Genomic DNA, 27,297 nt, shown 5'->3' with positions numbered 1-27,297 from the left:
AACAATTTACTTTCAAATTAATATGGTTTACTATTTTTTAATATGGTTAATTACTTGCTGTAATGTAAAATAGTAAATTGTACATCCGCATCCCTATGTGCAAGTTGCAGAGCCGCAAAGTGGCTAGTGTGTGTGTATGTGTATATATATATATATATATATATATATATATATATATATATAAAATCAGTTCATCTTCTGCTTAAATATTCACAGTAACAAACACTTTAAGGAGGCAAAAGTTGGGAAGATTAACTGATCACCAAAAGGCATCAAGTTGAAGATGACATTTCATTTTATGCAAGATTAGTGTATTGCTTTTGTTTTGTAAAACTGTAGACAGAAAAAAGGAAAGGAGCACCAGGCAAAAGATATTTGAGGTCTGAAAGCTTCATTATCCCGTTATGACTATGGCTTGTTTAAAGTCGTCATTAGGAAACCTGAGGTGATGCAAATGTCAAAGCTGTCTAAATTCTTAAACTCTGCACAGCTTGTCCCAACAATCAGCAGCCATGGGCTCCTTTAAGCAGCTGCCTAGCTCTCTCAAGAAATAAAAGGATTGATGCTCAGAAAGCAGGAGAAAGCGTCAAGAAGATAGCAAAGTGTTTTCAAATAGAAGTCCCCTCAGTTCATAACATTATTAAGAAATAGCAGTTAACAGAAATGATGGAGGTCAAGTTGAGGTCTGGAAGACGAAGAAAACCACCTGAGAGAAGTGCTAGTTGGATTGATATCCTGAAGAAGGGGCCTGAGTTGCCTCGAAAGATTGTATATTGTAATCTTTTTAGTTAGCCAATAAAAGGGGTCATTTTGCTTGACTTCTCACTAGAAGGCAAATAAAAACCCGTGCCTGACTGCAAAAGACCTTCAGAAAGATTGAGCAGACTCTGGAGTGGTGGTTCTGTGACTGTTCTACTGTGCAGCGACACCTCCACAAATGTGACTTTCATGGTAGAGTCAGCAGAAGAAAACCTTTCCTGCATCTGAGCCACACAATTCAGCACATGAAGTTTGCAAATGGACTTCTAAACAACATGATGCATTTTGGAAAACAAGCCCTGTGGACTGATGAAGTCAAAACAGAACTTTTTGGCCTTGATGTGCAAAGGTGTGTTTGGAGAAAAAAGGGAGCCGAATTCCAGGAAAAGACTACGTCTCCAACTATTAAAGCATGGGAGTTGATCCATCATGCTTTGGGATTGTGTTACAGCCAGTGGCTGAGGGAACATGTCATTGGTAGAGGAAGAATGGGTTAATACCAGCAAATATTACACCATCTGAAAAAAGGTTGAAGTTAAAAAGACGAGGAGTCATACAGCAAGAGAATGATCTGAAACACACCTCTAAATCTACAATGGAATACCTCAAGAAGTGCAAGCTGAAAGTTTTGCCACGACCCTCACCCCACCCAACCTAAACATCATTGAAAATCAGAGGAAAGATCTCAAAAGAGAGCAGTAAGTAAAAATAAAATCTCAAAAAACCACCTCTATACTGTATCCTTTCCTTTGGATAGATTCAAATGGTTTTACATGGTTGGAAAACAAATGCAGAAACAAACAAAAAAAAAATAAATCTGTACACTGTATATATCCTCGGTACAAATTAAAAGTAGCTTTCAAAAGTAAATCTGTATCTGTACTGGCCAGTGCCAAAAACAAACACTGAGGCGGTTACTTAAGCTTAGAGACGTGCTGCCCCTCCACAGCCGAGACAGTAACACTCATGGCCCGCAATGTTAGCACATTGTTCCTCCTCCCAATTAATTATTAATTTTACACGAGTGGGAGGGGGGTGCTAACCCTTGGAAGTCAGAGTTTGTGATTATTTTGATATAATATCAAAAGGGGACCCCTTGAAGTTTCGAGTGCCACTGGTACCGGCCACCCATTTCAAGCACTCCGAGTCTGGTCGCCTTCCTTCAAACTACAGTGCACTGAATGCACTCCTGCTAAACAAACTAGGAACAGGAACCTCTCGTCCCTCCTGATGTGATTACGAGTGTCTGACAGCTTTATCGTAAGTCACCACAGACATGACCCCAAAAAAAAAAGGGACAGTTGCAGTTTGGAACTTTCTTCAAATATCTGGAGCCAATCGAAGAGGTTTATTTATATCAATGATGCGTCCAGGCGATTGGAGAGGATGATATCAATCATCAACTCTGGCCCAGTTCCCGTTTTATTAAATCATGCAGGATTTTGAAAATAAATAAAGATTCCCTTCATACAGAAACGAAATTCAACCCCTGAGTTCAAAGACGCACTTTATAGAGCTGGCACCAGGGAAAAACCTGTGAGGGCTGCTTAAAATGCTAAGCAGAGCCGGCATATTTTATAGAAAATGGGGGCATTGCAACTACACAGCAAAATTTTATTTTCTCTTTCACTCCCAATAAACAATAAATTAATCTCACAATTAAGAATTGTCACATTAAAAAACAAAAAACATTTTTTGCATATACTCCAAAAAATCGTAATCATAATATTAAACTTATACACCCATTCAAAAATGCAACACTTAATTTTTTTTTTTTACATCTTCTTGCCTCCTCCAATCTCTCAGTTTCTCAGATGCGTTGAATTTTGTTGCAGCAGCACAGTTACCAATTTCTTTCGCTACTTCAATGATGTTTAATTTAAAACCAGCTTCATATTCTCTTCTGATCGTACGCTCCATTGTAGATAAGGGATGCTCTTATGAAAAAGGTGTATGAGGGTGTGCGATGCAAAAAACAAATCACTGCAAACGTCACTTCAGAATAGTTTGGGTATCACCGTGTGGTCACGTAGGCACGAGAGAGACGGGTTAGGAGCACACGCCAATACAGCGCACTGCCGCACCCCCACAGAAAATAAAGGCTGTGTGCTCCGTGGTTACTTTCTCAGGTGGGCGTTAGCATCTCTTGGACCAATAGCATTCGACTTATATGAGCGACATTATAAAATACCAGAAATTATACATTAAAATCAACTCCCAACTTATCCGCAAGTATATATGGTACTTCATTCTCATAGAGCGGGCAGCACGGTGGCGCAGTACACTGCTTGATCCACCAGCAAGAACTATGGGACTCTATCATGAAAGTTGTGGCGTCGTGTTAACTTCAATCAAGCAAATGCTCTCAACTTTAGACAAGTTCCGGTTTGTTTTTCTGTCAGAGATGAATACTGCATACGGAGAGGTTCTGTACCACACGGAGGTGTGTTGCTTAAGCCCGGTGCGAGTTTTGAAACATTTTGAAACTTGCTCCCGGAAATCAACACATTTCTGTAGTCGAAATACAAAGTATTTTGTAGAGCCTGGCATCCCGGGTTGATCATGTCAGACAGGGCTTTCGTCGGGCCAGCATTTTCATGTTTTGTTTTTTTAAATTATGAAACAATACAAAAAAGTTAAGTGTGTACCTAAAGAGTTACATACATATCCAGTACCATATTTATATACGACCTTAATTTATGAAATGAAATTTTCATTTAAAGGTTTAACATTTCATATTAGGCGGCTCACAGCGATACGTGGCACTGGTGTTCATTTTCTTGATTTACACATAACTGACATGGCATCAAGAGTCTCTGCTGGAGCCAATCCCAGCCAACACTGGGCGCAAGGCAGGAACAAACCCCGGGCAGGGCACACACACTAGGGACAATTAAGGATTGCCAATCCACCTAACCTGCATGTCTTTGGACTGTGGGAGGAAACCCACACAGACACAGGGAGAACATGCAAACTCCGTGCAGGGAGGACCCGGGAAGCGAACCCAAGTCTCCTTACTGCGCCACCGTGCCGCCCTAGAGAAAAGTCACACAGGTAAAAATTTCACACTCTCCCTTATATTTTTCCTCATTTCATGTTTCTGTAGAAGATCGAATCAATGCCTTTTCACATACATGCTAAATAAGTTATCTTTGAATTGGCACTTAAACCAAAATAAAGTTTCTAGTACCTCCGTATTAAACTCGCTGGTTTGCTAGTAGCTTACAGTGCTGACTGCACTAACAGAACAACAAAATTCTATGAAATGGAAGTGTAATGATTATCCCTACCCATTATCCCAGTTTGCAGTATCTTTGCTAATTTAAGCAAAGAACACCACATAACCTTCCCAGTAATGTCAGTGAGACAGCAGCTACAGAGATCTTTTTTAGCATGCCAGGAGCAAAGGTGTACTGGAGGTGTAACTGTTTTTCTGTAGTGGCATGTTTTTGTAACCCAAAAAATTCCAAGGCACACCATGAGTCAACCAACCACAAAAGCATTAAATCTCTTTAAGACGTGTTAAAGTGTCTGAACGGGCAGGATGGATACGTATTGAGATTTGGTGCAGCGAAAAAAAAGCAGCTCGGAGACTGATGTTCACAGACACAGCACTTGTGTGTAGAGTATAATTTTCAATCATTGATGGGGATGACCAACTGCGGATAGGTTTGCAGTGTTTAAACACTAATGTTAATGTATGAGATGCTTATTCTTTCAGTTAAGTCCGGCTTTAGCAGTGCATTCAAAGTCAACAGATATTTTGATGGCTTAATTTTTACTTCTGGACACATCTGTGTCTCATATGCTATGTCAATCTTCTTGGAAGGCATGCAAATTCAGGATATATATTTAATTAATTAATTTAAAAGATTTAATTAGCAGCAAAAACTTAATTAGTGAACTTAATCATTTCACTAATTAAGAAAAGGCTTAGAATGAAAACCTGCAGCCACTGCGGCCCTCCAGGACTGGAGTTGGGCACCCCTGATTTAAGCAGTGGTCCTGCTGTCAAAATCAATCATTTCAAAGTGCAAAAATATTTTACGAATAGTTGTATTTCCATTGACTCACAATATAGAGTCATTCTTCTTCTTTCAGCTACTCCCATTAAGTGTTCCCACAGTGGATCATCTTCTTCCATATCTCTCTATCCTCTCCATCTTGCTCTGTCATCACCATCACCTGCGTGTTCTCTCTTACCACATTCATAAACCTTCTCTTAGGCCTTCCTCCTCTCCTCTTCCCTGGCAGCTCTATCCTTGGCATCCTTCTCCCAATATACCCAGCATCTCTCCTCTGCACATGTCCAAACCAATGCAATCTCACCTCTCTGCCTTTGTCTCTCAACCGTCCAACTTGAGCTGACCCTCTAATGTCCTCGTTTCTAATCCTGTCCATCCTCATCACACCCAATGCAAATCTTAGCATCTTTAACTCTGCCACCTCCAGCTCTGTCTCCTGCTTTCTGGTTAGTGCCACCGTCTCCAACCCATATAACATAGCTGGTCTCACTACCGTCTTGTAGACATTCGCTTTCACTATTTACCTTTCCCTTTCACAATATAGAATCATTAATAAAGAGAAAAGGTCACTTTAGAGTGAGTCTTCACATATATGACTAACTATTGAAGTGACGGCTCATTTTACTAGGATTTGGTGTTATTGTAGTAAAATCATGCAACACTGCTGGGGGAAAAACGTATGCATTCCCGAGTGTCACTTTTGTTATCAGGGGTATTTTATTATTATTTTTTTTTTTTTATAATGACAGTTCTGTCTTACAATGGATTAAAAAATGCACTCTGTAAAGAGTAGGAAAATTATATAATGCAACAATTGTAAATTGCTAAACCATAAAATAATTAAAAACCATGAGCACTAAAACTACCTTAAACCCCCTGTAAAACTGAGCCATTTCAATTTGATTGACATAAACAGATCACAATATCAAGTCCAATGGTCAATCTGTATCTAGTGATTCCATCATGCCTTCTCTTAACCCTTTGAGGGCTGAATATTTATAACAGAAAACACAGTTTTCAGAAAAGCACACAAAGCTATGGCTTCACACAGAAATCAACCTAAAATGTCTGTTGCTGTGTGCTGTGGCCACCACTTCACCAGGAACGTGTGGCAGGCTGGCTGCCAGGCTGTCTTCGCACATCAGGGGCGATCGCTGTGCATCGCACTCTGGTTTGTACCTCTTGTCATTGTAAGTGGCAAACGTTACCATAGGCATGTTAGCGACACAAACCTGTTGAGCAACATGATCAGCTGGGGACTGAACAACTGATGCCGGTACCTCCCTGGCGGTTGTCATGGGTTCCAACAGGGTTGAGCCTCCATGCTCATAACCCGTGGTCCCACTGAAGACCAAGGGGGCTGCCCTCTATTGGCCTGGGGAAGAAACTGTCCCGACAATCCTCTTTTCCTCAGTCCTTCCACAATTTGGGAGTCCTGGCAAGGTAAGGGCCCTGGCCATCTGCCACACTCTCCTTCTAGTAAAAAGAGTCCAACTAAAACATAACGGAGGGTTTTTATCAACTGTAAACAGTGACAACCACCGTCAACCCCTCCTTCTGACAAAAGTCGACATCCGCCCTGAAAGAGTTAATCTAAATTGGTTCAGTGTGACATCACTATCCTGCCCTAAAATTTCAGGTCAGGTAGATCTTCTTTAAAATGTACCTGATGATGCCTCCATGTTCTTTCTGGACTGCACATCTTGATGTTCTACTTTACTTCTCTCTTCTAAGCCTCCACAAAAAACTCTCATTTTGGAAAGATCTGGGTTTGGGAGTAAACATAAAAAGGATATGCATACCGACTACTGGTGTCACAAGAGGGTGGATGTGGCCTTTATATACGTCTTTTATAAAAACGGCAGGGTGTCCATACTCACCAGCAGTGTTCTTCTTGAAGTTGAAAATGACGCCTTAAGAGATTAATAACTCAACAACACAGAGCCCAGCTAATCAATCAAAAAAAAGAGCCCAACACCACAACCACCACCACCACCACCAAGGCCTGAACCCACACAAACCGATGAACTCTTCATGGAGAACAGTCTCACCATGTTTTTCACCACCACACTAAATTTTTAAGTTTCATGTAAAAAGTACAACCCTAACCTTAACACTTAAATGTATTTTTATTAAACTTACTTATTTCAGACCAATTTGAAGGGGACGGTTGATCTTGCAGAGTTCTAGTGGATGATGTTTCCTCAGTCCTTTTGGCGTCAGACTGCACTGATTTGGCCCTCACCTTGAAGTCGTCACACTCTGCACCTTTATGCCGGTGGGTCTCAATGCTTACACACTTCTCCTCAGCCTCTTCTTTAATGCCCACCGAACCCACTTCATAATCTTCATCCTTAATGCAGAGATTCTCCGGTTTAGGGTGGACAGACTCCCATTCACAGTCGTCATCCTCCTCCTCTTTAACAGTTACAGCTGTGATCTCCATGGTATTTATGTCAACTTCACACGTCTCCTGTTTCACATCCATCTTGGCGTTAACAGTAAATGGCAACTGCTTCTTCTTACTTGCTGTGGAAATAACACACAATTAAATTCCATTAAAACTGCACCAATTCAGATCTACTCACTGCTGGGCTTACCCACATCACGTATATAAAGTAAATGAGCTGAATAGCAGGTCACCGGATTTGCTTTATGCATTAGTTTATCTTGAGATGCATTTATTGAATTTCTATAGCAACATAGTGAAAATAAAGTAGTAACATGGGACATACAGCAAATATATTGTGGCCATCAATCAGCCCTTAACATTAGAATTAACTCGTAGATCTGTCCCACCTGAAAACGCTTCGCACCTCTCCATCAGCGTCTTTTGTCCTGTAAATGTGTCGATAAGCAGCAAGCAGCCTACTATCACATCCCTCCACCGCCGCACAGCTTTCTCAGCTCAAGTCTGTTTACCTGCGCGTCACTTGCTTAGTGTTGTATAGAGTGAGAAGTCAAGCAAAATGAAGCCTTTTATAAATATTACTAGGGGGCTCCGCCCCCTGCTCGCTTCGCTCGCCAACCCCTGGTGTTGGGGCATGACAAAGAGTGAGATGTATGAATTAGATATAGAATAGTGTGCAGCTTTGGATGATGCGCATAGAAATAACAAATAGAGTGTTTGGCATATATTAATGTTTTATTGGAATATTTCTTTGTATACAACATTAGTAGTAAAGATGGTGTCTTGTCCTTGAATGAGTCTTCCTTGGCATGGATCATTTATAATTTTAACTCTAACGTCAGATGAACGTCGAACACGTGAGAAGGCAACATAAAGTTGTCCATGTCCAAAAACGGGTTCAGAGAGGTAGATACCAACCTTGTCCATGGTTTGTCCTTGTGATTTGTTGATGGTCATGGCAAATGCAGGTTTAATGGGGAACTGGCGGCGTTTCAATGTAAAAGGTAATTCTAGGTCAGAACTTGTAAGGTCAATTCTAGGAATGAGAACAGTATTGTTAGCATGTGATCCTGTAAGAACTGTTGCTTGAATAACATTGTGTGTCATGGTGTTGACGACTAACCGTGTGCCATTGCATAAACCCTGTTTTGTGTTAAGGTTTCTTAATAGCATGATTATTGTTCGGTTTTTAAGGGTAAGGTTGTGTTGTGGTAATCCGGCTGGGTTAATAGTGTTCAAATATTCTAAGGGGAAATTTAGATGTTCATTGTCGTCATCAGAGTCAACTTTGTCAGAGCTTAGAAAGAGCCGTGTCTCTCCAGGAAGTAATGAAATGACCTGGTTATTAATGTGATTAACATTAATATTTTTTGGACATAATATAGTGCGTTGTGTTAAAAGGGGTATTTGGTCTAATGTGATTGCTGTTCCAAATATCTCCTTTACTAAGTCGTCGCAGATAAAGGATTGGGGAATTGTAATAATATCTGGGTGAAGTCCATCTGTATTGGTGAGTGTACCATTTCCCAGTTGTATTAGCCAACTGTTATATTCTGGATCTGGACATCGCATGTTTTGTACCAACTCTATTGTTTTAAAGCAATGCCAATTGTCTGCGTATTTTAAGGTGGACTGAACAATAGCTGAGCGCATGGCATGTGGAACAATAGCCAAGCATTGTCTAAAATCTCCTCCTAATAAAAGTACTTTTCCTCCAAAGGGAATATTATTATTCATCAACGTTTGTAGAAGTTTATCAATGGTGTTGAGTAAGTGACTGGATGCCATTGTACATTCATTAATAATTATCAGTTTCGCAAGACGGATGTCTCAGGCATTGCTACTGTGAATGTTCATAGTGGATACTGATGTCTCTGTGATTGGGACCGGTATTTTGAATATGGAGTGACATGTACGACCATTTATTAACAGATTTGCTGCCACTCCGGTTGTAGCAGATGCGATAATCAACTGTTGTCTTGCAGCAAAGAAATGTATAAGTGTTTCATAAAGGTATGTTTTTCCGCTTCCTCAAGGGCTGTCAAGAAAGCAGCATTTGGGTATAGGGCTGTTGTCCTCCGTGGCATGAATAATTTTGTGAAAAGCATCAGATTGTAATTCATTTAAAGAGGAAAGCATAGTTTGTGCAATTCGTTCTTCTTGTTGTAGATCAATAGTTGTGGAATTTATATCCGGTAAGGAATCTGGAACATTTGGTAAATGGAAGTTATCCAATGTATACCCAAGGAGCATAAGAGCTAATCGAATGTCGTTTAGTGCATAGGCTTCACAGTCGATGCAGGAATCATTTGTATTATGAAGCTTGTGGCAAATATCTTCAATCATTCCCATTTTGTTTGTATTCCAGAGGGTGAAAGGATCTGATGGTGATGAGAAGGCACAGATATAAGCAAATAGTTATCGAACTTGACATGGCATTGAATAGGATATCGCATCGTGTAGAGTTTTTTGCCAAATTGTATCATCTAATAAATATCCTTTGTCATTTACCGCTTGTTGGAATGTCTGACAGAGTTTGATGGTGCAGCCATCTCGGACAGTTCTAATGTTGTCAAATGATGTAGCTCCGGTTTCATGTTGAAGAAGTAATCGAAGGTAAAACCTTTCAGGTTCTTTAATACTGACAGTGTACATTCGTCCTATGACATTATCACCGTGGTGATGTCGTTTTCTCCAGAAATTGCCATTGTCAATCCAAACATAGTGAAGAGGAATTTCTCAATATTTCCAACGTTGAGCGTTGTGATCGTTTTGATTGAGTTTAAACCACGCGGTTAGTTTAGTATCTTTTGTGGCTGCTCTCTTTGCCACTTGTACCTCATCACCTGCATGAAAACAGACAGTTTGTTTGTGCTCCAAATGAACTGGCAAGCGACATATTGTGTGGCTCTGATGGTGCATAGGAAAGCAAAATATTCTCCAAATGGCCTCTGGAGCACTGACGTATCGTGAATCAACATACATTCGAGTTTCATCGTGATCATTCGTTTCAGATATGGAGACATTAGCACAATCGTGTCCCTTGTATACATATTTGAATAGATATTTAACGCTTTTTACTGTAGCGCAGATCTCCACATTTATATGGCAGTTGTAGCGTAAACATAAATAAGGATTGTATGGTATGACCCAGCTATTGTCAATTGAATGACCTGGACGAATTTGTAATTGACTTGTCTTTCGTCTTCTATATTTAGGGTATCCATTTATATTACCAAGTGTTAACGTCTTGGAAGTCTTTGGGGAAGCCTTTTGAACATTTGCCATTAAGCATACATGGACTGTTTGGATTTGTAGCGCCACATGGTGAATGAATCATATTTTTTATAACAATTTGAAAGAGGCGTGGAGAGGTGTCACGGTCTGGAATTTCAGCTTTGACTATTTTATCGATGTCAGATTCAGTGCGTATTTTGGAATCCTCATCAAGTATTAGTAATATATGGGCGTGTGGTAAACCACTCTTCTGAAACTCGATAACGTGGATAATGGCTGTGATAGAGATTTTTGTTTGATATCTTGTAGGAGGTTATTCAGTTTAAGTCTAAAGACTCTTGCAACTAAATCAGGACGATGTTCGACTCTCTGCCATGGCTTAAGATTAGTTGTAATTTCTGTCCATTTAGGATTGCAGGTCATAGTGATAAACAGATCAGGTTTTCCAAATTTTCTTACGATAGCCATGGCATCTTGGTAATGTTGTTGCATATTGCGTGGGCTGCCTTGAAAGGATGATGGTAGAATAACAGGTTTTCCAGCTGGGTGCTCCATGACGTCAGCATCCCGATTAATGTAGTCCATCAGTGATTTGTATTTATCGGCTCTAAGTGAAGGCTGGTTGTTTTTTATCCACTGCAGATCATTTGATTCCGCTCGAACATAAACGTCAACGATGTATTGTTGAGTCAGCTTTCCTGCATTGAGTAATAGATTAAAGTCGTCCCTTACTGAGAGTCTGTAGGAGAAATATTCTTTCATGGATACACGTGATCATCTCTGTGCCTGATGTTTTTTAAATCTTGAAATTGTAGCACTCCATCCTTCCTGTCCAGTTGGAAATAATATGGGGTATGTTAAAGTATCAAGAAGCGGAAAGCAAATGTCTATGCGTTGGAATGTAGGTGTGTTGTTTTTATCAGGACGTAAATGTAGAACAATATCTCTGTGAAATGGAGGCTCACCATCTTTACTTTGAAAGACAATTGCCACTTCATTAACGACGGGAAGATTGTATCGTCTTGGATCTTGTTCTTTGTCCTTTATCAAGACCAAAGCAATTGTAGTTGCCGCTATACCTTCTGCATTTGCTTTTGTATTTGCCTCCTTTTCAACTTCATGTAGCATTTTTATAGATTTAGCTAATGGGTGATTGTTTATGACATGAGTGACGTTTCTCATTATAAGCTCTGTGCATTGTTTTCAGGAAGGTTCATTCGTTGATAGATTGCCTCATCTGGATCTAGGATGTAGATTTGTGCATATTTGCATTGTTGATTTGTTTCAGGGTGCACTGTTCCAATGCGATGCAATATTTGTCCACATATGCGAAAGCAGTATGGGCCATTGCCTTTTGGTGGCCTGATATGTACTCCGGTAGATGCAAAAGCAAATGAACTATTGTAGGATCTAATGCAGTTCATAAAGTTTTTACTTTTAGGCAAATCGTTAGTTAGAAGCTTCTGTAGATATTCAGGATATGAATGTAAAGGAGGCAGTCTAATCTGCCCCTTTTGACAACAACGTGTAAATTCATTATTTGTATTGCCAGTTGTTTCTTCTGTGAAGTTAAGTGAATGACAATGATTGCAAATGATATTCATTAATCCCAATGAATTTTCCTCAATAGTGGATTCCTTATTGAAGGCGTTTTCAGCCATTTGGCGTAAGCGTTTAACATGTGTCTGGCGTTGATGTCCGCGACGTGCATGTTTTGCTTTTGGCGTTTGATTGCCTTTTTGTTGCATGTCCATTATTTGGGACGCAATATTTTTTTCTTTTATTTTATTCGCCTCCGCTTTGCGCAAAGTCCGTTTCAGTCTACGTCGTGCATTGTTTGTATCGAGCCTTGTCCGTTTTTGTATGTCGGTCATTTGAGCTTTCTGCTTTTCGAGTCTTGCAGTTCATTTGCGCGTTGTACACGTCTCCGTTCATTTATTCTGTCTCTTCGCTCCCTTTTTTGTACGTCTGAGACGCGAGCTCTTTTGGTTTGAAATCGTGCTTGTTTCGATGCAGCACTTTGACACGCGCGCTGTATGCGTCTACGTTCATTGTGTCTGTCCATTTGGGCACGTCTCTGTAATGGTGTCACTTGTGCTTTGCGTTTTTTGATCCGAGACATTTTTTCTCCCGGTGTTTCAGAAGCGCGTTTTATGCGCCGCCGTCTATTTTCTTGTTTCTTTTGTGTTCGTGTGTTTGTTCCCGTTATCCTTTCCGAATCGTTTTGTACCCGTGACCGTGTATTAATGACTTGTTTCTTTCTCAGCATGCGAAATATGGATAAGTAATAAGGAGGATCGCACTCACTGTTAATATGGAGCCTTTTCTGCAGTTGAACGGTTAATAGTGCTTTATTGTAAGGAGATCCACCTATGCTGACACCTATGCTGCCTAGTGTGAAGGTGTCGACGTTTACTTTAGAATATGTGGCTTTGGGTGTCACTTCTTATGGATGTGTGGGGGGGGGGGGGGGGGGGGGGGGGGGGGGTATTTTTGTTCCGCGAGCGTCTTCTTTCTTTTTGTGTTCCTGTGTCTTGTTGAATCCCCCTCTTTGTGCGTGTCCCGTCCCTTGCTTGTAGGGTCTGTGGCGTGGTTTTGTGTTCTTTTTTTTTGTCTTCCATGGGCTTGTTGAATCCCCCTCTTGGTGTGTGTCCCGTCCCGTGCCTGTAGGGTGGGGGGGGGGGGGTGGGTTGTTGTGCCTTGCTGTTGTGCGCTCGCCTCTTCTTTTTTTTGGGGGGTCTAGTTTCGTGTGCAATGTGTTTCGTGCTTAGCCTGCGTTTGACTACTTTATGTGCCTTTTCCTTTTTTCGGTGCTTGTTGCGCCTCATTTCTTTGACTCCTTTTTTATGTGCTCACTCCTTTTTTCTGTGGTCTTGTCCGCCTCTTGCGGCCCCTCATCCGCCTCTCTCGCCCGCCTTTCTCGGCCCCTCATCCGCCTCTCTCGCCCGCCTTTCTCGGCTCCTCAGCCGACTCTCGCGGACTCTTTTTGCGCCTGCGCAGTACGTCTTTTTGCGGCTACGGCCCATGGCCGGATGTCCCTGCGTCCATCTGGTTTAGCATTCTCGGTTAGTAATATGGATATCGTTATTTGGAACACATGCATTTCATGTGTTCCGCGTCTACAACAATCTAAATAAACACATCATTAAAACAGAAATGTTTTTCACGTTTTAGTAATAATTGACAAAATGTAGACATGACATGTTTAATGTGTGAAGCCTGAAGTACAAATATCAAATATATTTGTACCTTTTGTGAAAGTGTTTAACAGAACAAGTGCGCTTCTATTCAAGACTATAACTGCAGAAAAAGAACCCGCATTAGGGTGCGACATTGACACGCATTTGCTACGACCGCTTCGGTGGCACAACGGTATCAGCTGTTGACTGGTAATCAAAACTTCACAGGTTTGACCCTAGACGAGTCCGTTTTGAGAAGTGAGCTGCTCTTATTCTTACTATTTTAGAATAAAAACATACAGTTGATTTCAGTCTGTAACAGCTGGTGTAAATGTATTATACTTGGAAAGGTTAGGTGTGTTTGTTTTTTTTATTCAGTTTTATTCTCTTAGTCACGTTCACAATCCCACTCCCCCCATCAGACACTGCTGTTTTCACATAAAGACGTGCTATAACAGAGGTCAACTCAGATGATGATGATGGTTCTACATCTATGTATATGTACACGGAAAGCTCTGCAGTCTACTTGTGACTTTACACTGTAGGAAGTAAATTAATAAATTAAGGTAAATATCATTTGATCTGACTTTTATGTAAGTAACATATAAATGTTAATGTTTTGAGCACATGCACTGTCCAGAGCTAAACACTAGAGTGGAGAGTCTATAGCCGAAGGTGGAAGCTGCCGTCGCTGTACTTTGTATATAAGAGCCAGATCGAATGTTTTTTACTTATTTACCTTTATTTATTTACTTACTTCCTACAGTGTAAAGTCATAAGTAGACTGCAGAGCTTCCCATGTACATATACAAAGCACAGTGATGGCAAAAGTGCAACATGCATTCTTGCTCCAATGCAGAACCCTTGTCATCTTCTGAGTTCACCTCTGTTATAGCGCATCTTTATGTGAAAACAGCAGTGTCAGATGGGGGGGTAGGGTGGGATCATGAACGTGACTAAGAGAATAAAACTGAAAAAAACAAAAAAAAAACAAAAACAAAGCTAACCTTTACAAGTATCAAATTTACACTGGCTGTTACAGACTGAAATCAAATGTATGTTTTTATTCTAAGATAGTAAGAATAAGAGCAGCTCACTTCTCAAAACGGACTCATCCGGGGTCGAACCAGTGAAGTTTTGATTACCAGTCAACAGCTGATACAGTTGCGCCACGGAAGCGGTCGTGGCAAATGCGTGTCACTGTCACACCCTAACGCGGGTTCTTTTTCTGCAGTTATAGTCTTGAATAGAAGCGCACTTGTTCGGTTATATTTGTACCTTTTGTGAAAGTGTTTATTTGATATTTGGACTTCAGGCTTCACACATTATATACTTCATGTCTCCATTTTGTCAATTATTACTAAAACATGAAAAATGTTTGTTTTAATGATGTCTTTACATAAACATGACATGCATGTGTTCCAAATAACGATATAGTATTTATAAAAGGTGTCAATTTGCTTGACTTCTCACTCTATACAACTCTAAGAAATTGACGCAGGTAAACAGACTTCAGCTAAGAAAACTGTGCAGCGGCGGGGGGATGTGATTGTAGGCTGCTTGCTGCTTATCGACACATTTACAGGACAAAAGACGCTGATGGAGAGGTGCGAAGTGATTTAAGGTGGGACGGATCTACGAGTTTTTTCGTAGGCTCTGGTAATTCTAGTGTTAAGATAGATGGAATTACAGACAGCAGACATCACCAGAACATGTGAAATAAAAAATCAAATTAATGTATAAGTTGGGTCTTGAAACCCAAAAAACGATCATAAAATCAGACCCCAACTTATAGACCCGTTCAAAAATGCAACACTTTTTTAAAATTTTTTTTTACATCATCTTGCCTCCTCCAATCTCGCATCAGTTTCTCAGAGAAATTGAATTTTGTTGCAGCAGCGCAGTTACTAATTTCTTTCACTACATTAACAACTTCATATTTCCTTCTGATCGAATGCTCAGATAAGGGATGCCATCCATCCACCCATCCATTTTCCAACCCGCTGAATCCGAACACAGGGTCACGGGGGTCTGCTGGAGCCAATCCCAGCCAACACAGGGCACAAGGCAGGAACCAATCCCGGGCAGGGGGCCAACCCACCGCAGGACACACACAAACACACCAAGCACACACTAGGGCCAATTTAGAATCACCAATCCACCTAACCTGCATGTCTTTGGACTGTGGGAGGAAACCCACGCAGACACGGGGAGAACATGCAAACTCCACGCAGGGAGGACCTGGGAAGCGAACCCAGGTCTCCTAACTGCGAGGCAGCAGCGCTACCCACTGCGCCACCGTGCCGCCCGATAAGGGATGCTCCTATGATAAAGGTGTATGAGGGTGTAAGATACAAAAAACACAAATCAGTGCAAATGTCGCTTTGGAATAGTTTGGGTATTATGGTGTGGTCATGTAGACACAATAGAGACAGAGAAAGAAGCTAGGAGCACACGCTGATATAGCGTATTGCCACACTCACATAGAATAAAAAGGTTGTGTGCTCCATGGTTACTCACTCAGGTGGACGTTAGCATATCATAATCTCTTGGACTAATAAGCGTGAGTTTTCCGCATTCAACTTATACGACCGACATTATATAATACCAGAAATTATGCAGTAAAATCAACTTACGACTTATCCGTGGGAGAACTTATTTGTGAGTACATATGGTATGGAAAAAAGCAACAAAGTCAAACATCAAGAGGAGCCAGAATTCTACCTTACAGTTTTAATTTGTTCGCATTTTCTGTTCCACCTTAAATCCAGAACAAATGGTGAGCTATTTTTTTGGTCACATTGCTCTGTAATGTGGCGGCAGCAGAAGACGGTGTGTATTCTCTTTCATTTAGATTTTCTGTAACGCAATGGCCGTATTGTTTTCAAGCGCGTATTTCAAAGAACGGTGTGCAATGGTAAATATTTTGCAGACAGAAAAAATGTACGATGAGGAAGGGCAGTGGGTCTGAGCGATATTAAGGAAAAGTAAGTGTGTCAGTGTGCCAGATTCTCAATATGCTAAAAACAACCTCTGGCTATGGATCTGTACACAACAATCCCTCTTCAACTGATAATGCATTGTTTAACTCAAGATCACTTAATGGTAAAGTATTGGTGATATCAGAATTCGTTACAGATTCCAACCCTGATGTCATAGGATTAACAGAAACCTGGCAAAAACCAAATGAATTTACGTCTCTCACAGAAGCAACACCACCCGGATACATTTACTTCTCAGAGGCCCGTAGCTCAAGACAAGGTGCAGGAGTTGCAGTAATTGCTAGGTCGGAGTTAAACATCAATTGACTGCCCATTGTCTTTGGAGTGTCTGGCTTTTAAATTAATTACAAAATCTGGTCTTGTCTTACTCATTATTGCTTACAGTTCCCCCAAAATATAGTGGGTCTTTCTTAAATGATCTGACCGAACATTTAACCCACTTAATCCCAGACAGTCATTCTTCCCAATGAGGACTGATTGAGGTAATTTATGTTAGAGAGAATGCCTAGAGGGGGCTGGGTGATCTCATGGCCTGGAACCCCTGCAGATTTTATTTTTTTCTCCAGATGTCTGGAGTTTTTGTTTTTTCTGTCCTCCCTGGCCAACAGATCTTACTTTTATTCTATGTTAGTGTTCCCTAATTTTAATTATTTATTTTGTCATTTTCCTCTTTCTTCATCATGTAAAGCACACTTTGACCTAGATTGTTTGTATGAAAATGTGCTATAGAAATAAATGTTGTTCTTGGTGACTTCAACACCCACATTGACCCTCCGACACGTAAAGTGAGGAATGAATTCCTGTCCTTGCTGGACTGTTTTGACTTAGCGCAACATGTCGATTTTCCTAATCTGGTTATCATATATTAGACCTGATCTGCACACCTGGCTTATCTGTTGGCAACACAGCAGTGATTTGGGACTCTCTGATCATAAAGCCGTACTTTTCACTGTCTCATTACCTCTAACTCGTCTCACCTGTAAATGTCAAATTTCTTTCAGAAACCTTAAAAATATCTGTCCTTCTATCCTTGCTGGATCCATTTCTGATCTGCTTCTGTCTTCATCTATTCCATCAACACTAGATAGTCCTGCTGTTATAACTGAGCCCTTCATTCAGCAGTAGATAGAAGAGCTCCTTTAAAAACATGTGGTTTCTTTTAAGCATTCATCCTCATGGAACAATTCAGAATTACGGTGTATGAAAGCAGGTGGCCAACGCCTGCCTGATTAGATAGATAGATAGATAGATAGATAGATAGATAGATAGATAGATAGATAGATAGATAGATAGATAGATAGATAGATAGATATTAATCCCAAGGGGAAATTCACACAATTTCATGCAAGACTGGCCTCACTGTGCTTTCTCTGACCACCAAAGGGCTTACGGGGATGCACCAACTGCAGCCCAGAACATGCATTATGGCAGAACAACAGAAAGTGGCCATGATAACCTGAGGGTTTTGTTCTCTGTAGTTAATAAGCTAATTCAACGTGCATCTGACCCAGTTAACTCCTCTACTGAAGTCTGAGAAATTGCTTCACTTTTTCGTAATAAAATTAAACATCTAAATAATTAAACTAACATAAATCTATTGTGTGTTTATATCTTGTCTTGTCTTCCCATTCCATCCAACTTCTTTCCAAAATTTTCACCAGTCACATCTGCACTTGTTAACGACCTGCTTTGGAAGATGAGGCCCACTACTTGTGTACAGGACCCCATCCCCACAAGGCTGTGAAGTCAGAGACAATTTTGTGTAATGAAAAAAAAAATACAGTAAGTTCAAATGTCCCATTTCATAAACAATACTCATAATTAAGTACTTCTCTGATGTAAGAATAAAGCCGAGTGCATAGTTGTGTTACTACTAGTGTGAAGTTCAGCTGAGCTATTATACAACCTGACATTCACATATTGTAATCTGGATTATGGTACATTACAAAAAGTGTTTTCATTTTATTTCAGATATAATGTGTTTAACAAGTTCATTTGAGTGTAAACAAGTATAATGATGTAGGTGGAGGTGTGTGCTATGACCATATGTGTGTTCAGGAGTTCTGTCTGTACTCTCCACTCCCACCCAGGGCTGAACTTTAGCATAACTTTGCACACAACCTGTTCTAGAAGATTTTAAAATGAAAAAGGAACAGATTCTATGTATTGTGAAATATAATGCTTCTAATATGTTAAGCACAATTGAGAAAATGAATAAAGTAGATGAAGAAAGTGCCAAACAGATATTAGAGGAAGCAAGTTCTGCAAGTATTGGTTAAAGTGAAACCGAAGAGAATAGTGAAATTTTGCGTAACATTGCTGAAGAAGCATCTAAGCTTACTACTATTCAACATATGCATTGTGCTGTTCATACTCTGCAACTTGCAATAAGAGATGGATTGAAAGATCCGTCATGCAGCTACTCTAATTGAGGCAAGTAACTGCTGCAGCCAGGGCTCCTAAAAAAGATGCCATTTTGAAAAGACGTGCAGCAAAAAGGAGCCATTTTGAATCAAACAACACGCTGGGGAAGCACTTATTTGACGGTAAAGCGTTTGCTTGAACTAAAAGACTTTCTTGAAGAACTGGACAATGAAAATGTTTTATTAACTGAAAGCCAGTGGGCAAAAGTAAAAGAACTGGAAAGTCTACTTTCTTACCCCTTTACTGTCACCAAGAGGTTGCAATATAAAGATTTAACTTCCGGTAAATTTTTCTTGGAATGGAAGAGCTCGATATATTGCCTGAACAAAAGTGGAGGGTTAATAGCTGATGGTATCATATCTTCAATGAAGAAAAGAGGGAGTCTCTTACTTGATTATCAAATCTTGTTAGCTGCTATTTACCTTGATCCAATGAGCCAAATTTTGCTGAGCAGTGACCAGATTGCTAATGGAAAAAAGGCCCTCTATGATGTAGCAGTTCACTACTACCTGAAAAACCACCACTGGATGAAGCTATAAGTAATGGTAACTCAGGATTATCCTCTTCAAATGAAGAATTAGACTTTGATTCCTACTTGGACAAAATGAAAGTTTCAAAAGTAAAGCGACATCACCTATGCGTGACAGATAAATGACCAGTAAATGTCCAAATATAGAGATTCCAGCGAGAGTTTTTTAAAGAATTAAAAGAAGTTGAAAAGTATGATCACTCCTCGAAACTGACTGTAGAAGAAGCCATTCTTGTTGATCCAGAGATTATTAGTGATGTGACGAGAATTGTAACAGCAATGCCACCCACCCAAGTCAGTGTTGAAAGACTATTTTCAAGTCTAAAAATAATCAAGTCAGATTTAAGAGCTTCTATGAAAGAGGATCTGGCAGAAGCCATTCTGTTTCTTAGAACACTGCATTGAGTTAATTTTGGATTGCATTTAACAGCTATTCTACTCTACAGCTGTATCCCAAGTTTAATATATAAACTGTTTTTTGTTCACGTAGTTAAGCTTTGTTTTTGTTTTAAAACTACAGAAGAATGTGGTTTATATTTTTTGAACTGGTAAAGTTCCTGTTCCTGATTTTTATGCATGCTACTACTTTATAGCCGCTTGATAAAAACAATAAATAAAAGCTTATTGTTTTCATTTGTTTTGCTTTTTGTTTAACAGACCAATGCGGTAGAGAGTCGGCTTCCTAGCCAGTAGTTATGTGGTTAAATGACGTGTATGTTGCCTTCCTTCAATCAACATGGAAAATACAGTAGCATATTAAATACAGAGGAGTCGGAGTCGGGGAGATGGAGTCAGAAGTACCGGAAACTAAGGAGTCGGAGTCGAAGAATTTATCTACCGACTCCATGGCCTTGCATCCCCAGCACACTTCTTAAATCCTGCCTTCATGCTGTAATCCCGACTGTTATGATGATAATAAACTCATCCCTTGACACCAGCTTTGTGACGCTCACTTTTAAAATCACTTCTGTAGCCCCAATGTTAAAAAAAAAAGTCTGGTCTTGATGCTGACAACCTTAACAATTTTCGGCCTATTTCTCACTTACCCTTTCTGCAAAAAAAAGTTCTTGAGCGTGTTGTAGCCTCCCCAACTTACCAATTACTTAACTTCTAATAATTTTTTTTTTTTTATATTTTATTAATTTTTATTGTAATCATTCCATACAAACAGATCAATTTATAACCAAACAAATTAAAAACAAATCAAATCAAACTTTTAATAATTTGATGGAACCCTTTCAGTCTGGTTTCAGGGCGCGGCACAGCTGTGGAACTGCTCTGCTACAGGTAACCAATGATTTGCTTATGGCAGCAGACTCTGGACAAACCAGCATATTAATTCTGTTAGACCTCAGTGCAGCATTTGACACTCAGGTCAGACATGGCATTTCACTGTCCAGAATGGAGAACATGCTGGATATCTCTGGCACTGCCCTCCAGTGGTTCAAGTCCTATCTGACTGACAGGCAAGAGTTTGTTAGTCTTGGCAACAGCAGGTCCTGCTCAGCGCCAGTCACACAAGGAGTTCCTTGGGGCTCTGCCCTTTTCTCTATCCTTATGCTTCCCTTAAGTCATATCTTTGGACTGGGTTATCATTTTTATGCAGACGATACTCAACTCTATTTCAATGTTAAAAGTGAAACATCTTCAGAGCTTTCTCAGCTCACAACTTGCCACAATTAAAACCTGGATGGAGCAGAACTCTTTAAAATTAAACTGCAACAAAACCAAACTCCTGCAAATAGGCACTAAACCCCAACTTAAGACAATGAGTTCCTTCTCAGTCAATCTGGACGGTGATCTCATCAGACCTTCTTCTAATGCAAGGAATCTTGGTGTTGTTTTTGATTCCTCCCTTTCTTATTCAAACCACATTAAGAAACTTTCTTACTTTCACCTTGGTAACATAACCCGTGTTCACTCATTCCTGTCCTTTTCTAATGCTGAGAAACTTGCCCATGCTTTTATCACACCCCGCATCGATTATTGTAACTTGCTACTGGCAGGTGCCCCTTCATATCTTATATCCCAGCTTCAGCTCGTTCAAAAATCTTTGAATTTATATAGCACTTCTCTCACTACTCAAAGCGCTCAACAATTGCAGGTTAAGGGTCTTGCTCAAGGGCCCAACAGAGCAGAGTCTCTTTTGGCATTTACGGGATTCGAATCGGCAACCTTCCAATTGCCAGTGCAGATCCCTAGCCTCAGAGCCACCACTCTGCCTAAAACTCTGCTATAAGAGTCCTGACACAAACCAGCAACAGCGAGCACATAACAGCCATCCTGCTTCGCCTTCACTGGTTCCCTGTGTACAACACAATTGAATATAAAATTCTATTATTAACCTACAAAGCTTTAAATGGCCTCACAGCGGACTACATCAGTGACCTTCTCCATCACTCTACTCCTGTCCGCCCACTAAGGTCCTCCGATTCTGGCCATCTTATTGTGCCCCACACTAACCTGCACTCTATGGGTGACAGCAGGGCCTTCAGCTGTATAGCACTCAGACTTTGGGATGACCTCTCAAAATGAATGACATCAGTTGACTCCATTCAGTCTTAAAAAAAGACAACTGAAAACCCATCTGTTCAGGAAGGAGTCTAACTTAACCTGCCACTCCGACCCTTCTGTCAGTTGACCTCTGTCCAGATGCTCAGGATCTTTTCTGTGTTATATCACAAATTATGTTGTTTCAGGCATTTCTTTTAATAATGAACTCAGTATTTTACTCTGGTGTACTTTTTTCTTTTATTCTATTTAATACTGTAGCGACGGATGGCACGGACTTCCCAGGAAGCGCTGCAGCTAAAATTACACAGTTAATTATGATTTAATTTATGCTATATTTTAAAATAGTTCTTGTGTTTAATGTTGGGTTATAGTTTTTTGTAACGGGAGTGGTTTATTAAAGTTTAAAGGGGAGGCAGGAGTTTGTCTACCTCGTCTAACCGAAGCTGCCTGGTGTATGAGTCCGGGTATCTGGACTAAAGAAGAGCGCTGAAGTTAAGTATTGCCGTTTTGTATTGATCGCGTTACTCGAATGTACAACTCTACCAGTATTAAAAGAAAACGTGCTTTTTTTGTACATTGAGTGTGTCTGTGTACTTTGTATATCATGCATTGTTCCATACAAAAAATATTTGCACCCAATGGTGTATATATATACCCTGCTGTTTAAAAAAGCAACTCGAGAATGGGAAAGGCACTATATAAATAAAATGTATTACTATTATTAAAACGGGAGTCGACGAGTGAGGCGCACATGGAGGACAATGAACGGCGTGTACCGCGGGTCAAATTCAGTCAGACAGAGAACCTTAACACACCGCTTGCTTCCGATTCAACTCGCCTGCTGCAACTCAGACTAACGCGAATAGAAGTAAAAAAAACATCGTATCACTTACGTCCTGCTTCTGTGTGATATGAAGCTTTTCAGTGTCGGCCTTCTCGGGGAAAAAAAGACAATCGACAACGGCTTTCCCTGCCTCGAGTTTATTTTGGTAAAGTGAGAGACACGAGGCGCTCGCTTACTTGAACGTTCGTCGCTCTTGATGACGTCACACGTCACGTCAGGTCAACGAGTTTATTTGATTGACAGTGTCTCCGCCATTGAGCCCCGCCCTCTGTGCTTTATTTCAATCTTCTCACTTTACGAGGCTCGCGCAGTCTGATGGCTGCACTTCCTGCGTTTATTAAAATAATCCGCCTGTTCGTTTAAGGGTTTGTCTGTTTATTGTATTTGGTAAATGATGTTTTTGCAAACATACTGTGTTGCGGAGAAACCAGACGGAGCGACGGTAAAACCGTATGACGTATGAAAAGCTGACTACAATAAAGAAAGTAAAGTTTTTAGTTTTAAACACTCATTTTATAATTGGGATTGGATCAGTGCGAACTTTCAAGCAAGAGTGTGTTTTTTTTTTGTAAATAACTTGTTCACGTCGATTACACTTTTATACCACCCACGTTACTTAATAAATGAGTCTTCCTAATAATTCATTTATCGCTCTATAAAGAAATAGGGAAAAGAGGAGCGGGGGCGCGCAGGTTCATGCAAACCAGCACGCGCGTGCACGTAATCGACTGGCAACAAGACGTGCTGTGTGGCGTCATCAAGGTCGACGAACACAGAAGTCTGCGGCCGCTTTTTGTGACAGAACTTGAACAGTAAACTGGAGGCAGTGAAAGCAACGACAGGCTGTTGACGTTGAGTGACTCGGCTTTATCACAGAACCTAAAGCCACAAGGTAAGCGATCCGATTTCGGGTCCGACACTTTGTGGATGTAGAACTTTTCATTCGTTCTAGTCAGTGTTACACGATTTAAAACACAGGCAAGCGGGGTCTTAAAGACCCTGATCGAGCGAATGTCTCTGTGTCGTGTGTGACTTGCGACTCAGTGGACTTCGCTATTGTCGACTTTCATTTCTCCTTCAAAGCGCCTAGACACATCGTTGCCGATTCCTGCTCATTGTATGCCGTTTACTCCTTCAGTCAGTGAGGATCGCCGAGTACTTTGACTTCAAGGAGACGACTTCAGTAAGAAATAGCGCTTGAATTTTTATATTCCCTTTTAATTTAAGGTGCTAAAGTAGCAACAGAAACAGACAATTCAATCAAAGAAAAGCCATTAAAATACACATTAAATAATAATAATAATATATCTACTCATTGGAGCGGCAATTTAATTTTGCTTTCGATTTAAATTTTACTTCATTTTCAAACTGAGTTATAAAGAGGGGTTCTCGAATTCTTTCAATTAAACAAGGTGATTTTTTTTATACCAGCCTTGTCATGTAGGGTACTTTTTAAAATTAATTTCTTGGTGCATGCTTTGCACGTTCCAAGAACATACACTATAAAAAGGTGAAAAACAAGTATGAAACATGGGATTTTAAGAGTATATAAATGTAGTTAGAATTATTAGAGATTGAAAAGCCTTCACAAACTAACAGATTTTCTTAACTGTTTGTTTCGGTGGCGTCAGAAACTACTAACTGCGTAAATAATGGTATCCTTGTGAAAGGCATCATCTTCTAAGTATAAAATGTATCTAGTATTGAAATTAGTTATATACAGTTAGGTCCATAAATATTTGGACATGTACAGAACCAAAATTAGAAAAAAGTTGTCTATTACCACAATGAATTTTAAATGAAACAACTCGGATGCAGTTGAAGTGCAGACTTTCAGCTTCAATTCAGTGGGGTGAACAAAACGATTGCATAAAAATGTGAGGCAACTAAAGCATTTTTTTAACACAATCCCTTCATTTCAAGGGCTCAAAAGTTATTGGGCAATTGACTCAAAGGTTATTTCATGGGCAGGTGTGGGCAAGTCTGTCGTTATGTCATTATCAATTAAGCAGATCAAAGGCCTGGAGTTGATTTGAGATGTGGTGCTTGCACGTGGAATAACGTTTTTTGACCACATTTGCACATTCTTTTTACCTTGACAAGTCATCTCCTGCCCCTGTTACTGACACATTATTGGACATTGCTCTCCAAGTGTGAATGGCTGTCTCTCTGCTGCAGACAACTCGAAAATAATCATCAAAAAAAGTTTCACATTTATAATCACTAATGTTGTTTCAGTACACATTATGAAGATAATTTTAAAAAATATGGAGAACTGACAGTACTTCATATTAATTTTTAAACTAAATGAAATAACAGAAGTCGGATGAAATGGCATCACAATGTTTTTCATACAAACTATAAATACAAAGTACACACCCAGCATTGATCTGACATGGGGAAGGAGAACACGTAAAATGGCAGGTTGTGGATGGCACAAGTCACAAGAGACGAGCACAGTGGTGGAAGGCAGCTCACTCAGAACACTTTCGCAAACACGGTAGACCTGACAATGTATACAAATGTAAGAATAAACAGTCAGTTTACTTTTCTTGTGCTACATGAACATACTGACACACATCCAAGGTTGTACTGTGCTGAAGCTGGAAGGACTGTAATGATTAGCAAAGAATGAGGCAATGTTTAACGAGAAATAAAAAACAAATAATATATATTATTACCTGCGGTGGGTTGGCACCCTGCCCAGGATTGGTCTCTGCCTTGTGCCCTGTGTTGGCTGGGATTGGCTCCAGCAGACCCCCGTGACCCTGTGTTTGGATTCAGCGGGTTGGAAGATGGATGGATGGATGTATATATTATTACTAGTGGGTGCTACATGCTAGCCACTTCACGGCTCTGCCGCTTGTGTATGGGTAAGCAGATGTACAATTTAAACAGATTGTCATTTTCATGGAAATTGTTACATATGCATAATAGAACTATTTTACATTACGGTGAGTAATTAACCATAGTAACAAATAGTAAAACATAATAATTTGACAGTAAATTATGCTTCATGTTGCTTTAGAGGTTTTCGTTGCATGATATGTTTTCGTTCTGTTTGGCTTTGAAATTAACACGCAAATACTTTTTAAATTTACACTTTTAAAATTCAGTAAAACATTATTTGTAATTAACATTTTGTCAATATTGGATTGAATTTTGATTCCATGTTTGGACTTACATTGTGACAATGCAACATTTAACTGCCCGTGAGTGAATATCGTTTCTTTCTCACTATTAAATAAAACGACTCTTTTGAATGTTTGTCTCTGTGATTTGTTAATTGTCTTTGCAAAAGTTATTCTAATGAAAACAAGAGCCGTGCACATAGAGATCGCGCATAATCTGGACACAGATTCTTGCATACAAGCCATACTCAGGTTCAAGAGCAGAAGAGGCCGAGTTAAAATCATACACTCGGACAATGGAACAAATTTTATTGGAGCAGAAAGAGAGCTAAGGGAGGCTATAAAACATTTGGAACACGAAAAAATCAGCAACGAAATGATGCGAAGAGAAATCAAATAGATTTTTAACCCACCATCAGCCTCTCATCAAGGAGGAGTTTGGGAGAGACAAATCAGAAGTATAAGGAAGATTTTAAATTCGACATTAAACCAACAAACCCTCGATGATCAAAATCTTCCTACGTTGATGTGCGAAGTAGAATCAATACTTAACAACAGACCCCTCACAGAGACATCAAATGACCCTAATGATCTGGAACCACTCACACCCAATCATATATTATCTTGTTGTTAAACAGGTGAAGATTACTCCATACCTTTTAACTAAACTTCGTCCTCTTTTGACAGAAAAGGGACCAAAATAATCAACTCCAATGTTAGTGAAAGTTGGTTTGTTGGGTACTAGGCGATCTTCTGGCAAAGCTGCCATTTTTTGCTCACCTACTTTCGCATTGTATCTTCAACATATAGTGCACTTTGAAATTATTTTTCTGATAGCTGCGTTTGCTTGAGGTATCCAGTATTTTTGGCGTGGTTCTGCTAATAAATAATGACGTCCACAGTGTTTGTGCATTTGATGAAGGTGTCTGATTAGGAGTGTAGCGATATGCAAGCTTTTATGAATAATCGCAGGGTGCTTGGCTTCTTTTGGCATAGCAGATTTGCTAAGTCTACCTCCGACTCTTAATATTCCTTCTTGTAAAACTGGATCCAGTTTGATGATTTTACTACTTTTTTTTCTAAGCTGATTTTTGTATAGGGCTTTAAGTTCTTCTGGGAAAGCTTTTAATTGACTAAAGCGAATAAGTTCGTCTTCTGCTTTAGATAAGTCGTCCATGGACAGTGGATTTAGCCTCATTGATGATTTGTATTCTTTCATATGTTTTGCGATCAGTGTTTTTTG

The 27,297-nt window shown here is 39.9% G+C and overlaps 2 protein-coding genes across 6 annotated transcripts in view; one reads left to right on the top strand and one right to left on the bottom strand.

The window, feature by feature from the left end:
* LOC114669025 (gastrula zinc finger protein XlCGF7.1-like) overlaps positions 1-23,238 on the bottom strand; it is a 37,315-nt gene extending 14,077 nt beyond the window's left edge. For 2 of the 5 annotated variants that reach the window (XM_051926888.1, XM_051926898.1), the window contains exons 1-3: positions 22,973-23,202; positions 6,927-7,313; positions 6,451-6,549 (exon numbers count right to left, since the gene is read on the bottom strand). In XM_051926888.1, the coding sequence (XP_051782848.1) occupies positions 6,451-6,549; positions 6,927-7,272 (445 nt within the window). In that variant the 5' untranslated portion in view covers positions 7,273-7,313; positions 22,973-23,202. Of the gene's footprint in view, positions 1-6,450; positions 6,550-6,926; positions 7,314-22,958 lie in introns of all 5 variants that reach the window. The other 3 variants (XM_051926892.1, XM_028825149.2, XM_028825140.2) reach the window with 3 other exon arrangements.
* Positions 23,239-23,592: 354 nt separating this feature from the next.
* Positions 23,593-27,297, top strand: part of LOC114669299 (zinc finger protein 431-like) — a 30,808-nt gene continuing 27,103 nt past the window's right edge. Inside the window, exon 1 of the mRNA XM_051935445.1 lies at positions 23,593-23,815. The gene's annotated coding sequence lies outside the window, so the exon portion shown is untranslated. The remainder of the gene's footprint in view (positions 23,816-27,297) is intronic.

The sequence above is a fragment of the Erpetoichthys calabaricus genome, chromosome 1 (assembly GCF_900747795.2).
Source record: "Erpetoichthys calabaricus chromosome 1, fErpCal1.3, whole genome shotgun sequence".
Lineage (NCBI taxonomy): Eukaryota > Metazoa > Chordata > Cladistia > Polypteriformes > Polypteridae > Erpetoichthys > Erpetoichthys calabaricus.
The sequence above is the reverse complement of the archived record's forward strand: the minus strand, read 5'-3'. Positions and strand labels throughout refer to the sequence as shown.